Source organism: Athene cunicularia (genome assembly GCF_003259725.1).
Source record: "Athene cunicularia isolate RWA chromosome 13 unlocalized genomic scaffold, athCun1 chr13_part1, whole genome shotgun sequence".
Lineage (NCBI taxonomy): Eukaryota > Metazoa > Chordata > Aves > Strigiformes > Strigidae > Athene > Athene cunicularia.
Genome location: NW_020799117.1, coordinates 1,944,057 through 1,947,163, shown reverse-complemented (window position 1 = coordinate 1,947,163; position 3,107 = coordinate 1,944,057). Strand labels below are relative to the sequence as shown.

General features: G+C 53.1%; 1 protein-coding gene across 1 annotated transcript in view; it reads left to right on the top strand.

Moving 5' to 3' along the window:
- Positions 1-3,093, top strand: part of PDLIM4 (PDZ and LIM domain 4) — a 50,754-nt gene extending 47,661 nt beyond the window's left edge. Inside the window, exon 7 of the mRNA XM_026858483.1 lies at positions 859-3,093. Coding sequence (XP_026714284.1) covers positions 859-1,063 — 205 coding nt within the window. The 3' untranslated portion in view covers positions 1,064-3,093. The remainder of the gene's footprint in view (positions 1-858) is intronic.
- Positions 3,094-3,107: the final 14 nt, after the last annotated feature.

Here is a 3,107-nt window from a genome sequence, read left to right as displayed (position 1 = left end):
GCCGGCTCCTGCCGGACGCGTGGGCTCGAATCCACAGCAGAACACCTTGTGTTTATATCAGAACGCCCTAAATCCCTTCCTGGCCTTTGCTAACCCTATGGAAACCTGGAATTGAGGAATACGGTCTGGATTGCCCCTTTTAAGGGAATCTTGCAGCAAAGTGGGAATGATTGACGGGGTGGTTTCTGCCCTGCTTATCGTAGTAACTGCCCGGGGACTATGAGTAGCACCGGCGGCGCTGACACTCGCTGCCTTACAAGGGGGGAAACGCTTCGAGGGTCAAGTAGAAAAGGTCTGCAGATTATTTGTGTTTGTTTGTTTGAAGAGTTCCTCTCCGACGGATGGATGTTGAGTCTGATTTCAGAGCATGTGGGTGTTTTTCTGCTCCGTCTTGTTGTAATTTATGTTCTGTTGTAACTTACATTCTGCTCAAGCCAGATTTGCTGGCTGAGACTCTGCTCCGCAAGACGCCTGCGACCGTGTTGTCACTGGGGCTGAGAGCTGGAGGTCTCGGCTCCAAAAGCCTCAGCGCCTGCGTGTGCAGCCCCAGCCCTGCCAGAGCGCTTGGGGGATGCTGGCTCCTGACATTCAGATCCAGGCTGAGCATAAATATTTAAGGCTCTGCTTTGCATCGAGGCGTGGAATGGTGCTGCGGGGCAGCGTAAGGACAAACGGGAAGGAGCATCCCCTCCCGCAGAAATACGGTGGAGCGGGGCGGCAGCGTTGGGTGGGCTGACGTGTTGGGATGGGAGCCCCTGCACGCTGCTTTCCTTACTCCATTTCACTCGAGGCAGCAGGAAAAGCTGTTTACGCTCGTCGTTTCTCCATCTCACCCGAGCTCTCCCCATCTCCCACCAGGGGCACGATCGTCAAAGCTCGGGACAAGCTCTACCACCCCGAGTGCTTCATGTGCGACGACTGTGGCCTCAACCTGAAGCAGAGAGGGTATTTCTTCATCGAAGAGCAGCTGTACTGCGAGACGCACGCGAAGGAGAGGGTTAAGCCCCCCGAGGGATATGACGTGGTGGCTGTTTATCCAAACGCTAAAGTTGAACTTGTCTAAACCCAGGCTGTGCTCTGGAGAGGTCGGGCGGCCGCGCGCCCACCCACGTCCTCCCCGCCGGCTGCGCAGTGTGGCTGTAATCAACCCCGATTACCAAAGCCCAAGTTAAAATGCCTTTTCCTAGATAAAACCGTTTACACTTGGGATCTCCAGGGGATGGTGTTGAAAGCATACGAACAAGTTTTTCCCTTCTTTTTGACACTCTGCTTTTTGGGTTGCTGTGTTGGGTTATTAGTCTGTGCCATAACCGTATCCAAGATCTGTGTAAATACTGATTAATCCTCTACTCTGTTTCATATAAAACCAGTATTGCTTTTTATTGCTCCCCTCTTCTGAAAAAGCGAGGAAGATGTTTTAAAAGCTCAAAGACAAGAAGGCACTTTAACAAAAGAAGCTGACTCCTTTATCCCGACCTTAATCTCCTGCCCTCCGGCTGCCCCAGCGATTAAAAACCGACCCCCTGAGGGGTCTGGGATGTGGTACCCTGGGTCCCTGGCTCAGCCCCGTCCCAGCAGATGTGCCAAGGAAGGACAGTTTCTTAAACCAGTATTTGCTGTGAAATTCCCTGGATCAGGGCACTGCAGTTTGAGGCTGACGCGGACCGATCCGAGTTCCCCAAGAGATCTCCACACTGAGTGTGCATCGAGGCTTTTTTATTCCTTCTTTCACCCCCAATTTGGTTGTTTTGTCACCTAATCTCCCGGGCACACCTTTAGCACGGAGCTCACCTCGGCTATGGCCCCCTCCCAAACTCCTGCCCCACAGCTGTCCTTGCTTTGGCTGTTCTGACTCTTCCCCAGTTTTTTGGTAGATTTTTTGTAGTCTTTTATTTCTAGATCCCCAGACTGCTGCCATCCAGGTCTGCTTCCCAGCAAGGAGGTGGCAATAAAATCCCTCCAGGCACTTAGGAAGTAACCAGAGAGGTGGTGAGCCCTGAGTCCGGAGGGCAGCAGCTTTGGATTTATACCCATACCCCAAGGCTGCACTTTCACCCAGACCTGTCGTCCACTTTATCCGACGGCGAAAAGTTTTGAGGATCTTGGGATGTTGCTTAGTTGGAGAAATGTTTTATTTGTGTTTGGAGGAGAGAGAGTTTAGTCACCCGGCTGCTGGGCACCACCGCACGTGGTGGTAGGAGCTGTGTGTTTGGTACCACGAGGTTACTTCTGCATTGCAATAGCCACCTTCCTCCTCCTCACTTGATAGAGGGAGGATGTGGGGGAGAAAAACGTCTGTGCTCGCTTCTCTTCTGTGGAAAAGGAAAATAAGGGATGGGGCGATGGCCAAAGTGCTTCTGGCTCTCTGTCACAGGGTCTGAGAAATCTGGGACTGGAGGAGGGCTGGGAGCCGAGCGTGCCATTTCTTCCAACAGGTTCTGCAGCCCAGAAGGGAGTAAGGATTTTAGGGTGTTACCGGGCTCCATCTAGACCTCTTCATGTGGTGCTTTATAGGGCTTGGAGCTGCTCCTGCCCGGTGCCTGGCAGCCTCCGGGCAGGGCTGGGCTGCCCGAGCGTGTGTCCCAGCTGGGTACCACCTGGCAGCCGCAGGGATGCTGGCCGTGTGCCTTCCTGCCAGCACCACAACATCCTCCTCCCCCTCCTTCTGCCATCAGGATTTTTAATTATTTAAAGTGCAAGAGAAACACATGGAAATTTGTATTTTGCACAGGCTTGCTCAGTAGGTTGGACCATCTGAAGGGAAATACTTGGGACAGCTGTAAATGAGGAGGATACTAACGATAATCAGGTGGGAAGCGAGGCTGCCCTTGTTTGCAGGCCTCTGCTTGGAGCTCGTTGCTTTGTCATTGTCAGAAACATTTGTTCTGAATTCCTCCGTTAACCTCACGTGCTGCTGGGCTGGGCTCCGGTGCCTGTAGTGTGAAAGTGCAGATGTTACCCAAACCCAGGACTGAATCCAGCTTGGCTGAGCAATGGAAAACTCACGACACGAATGGCCCAGGGGGCTTTTCCCATTTTCCACAGCAGACGGTCGTAGCTGCCACTCTCTGCCGCTCTTGTCCCCTGTCTTGTGTCCCCCCCCCCCC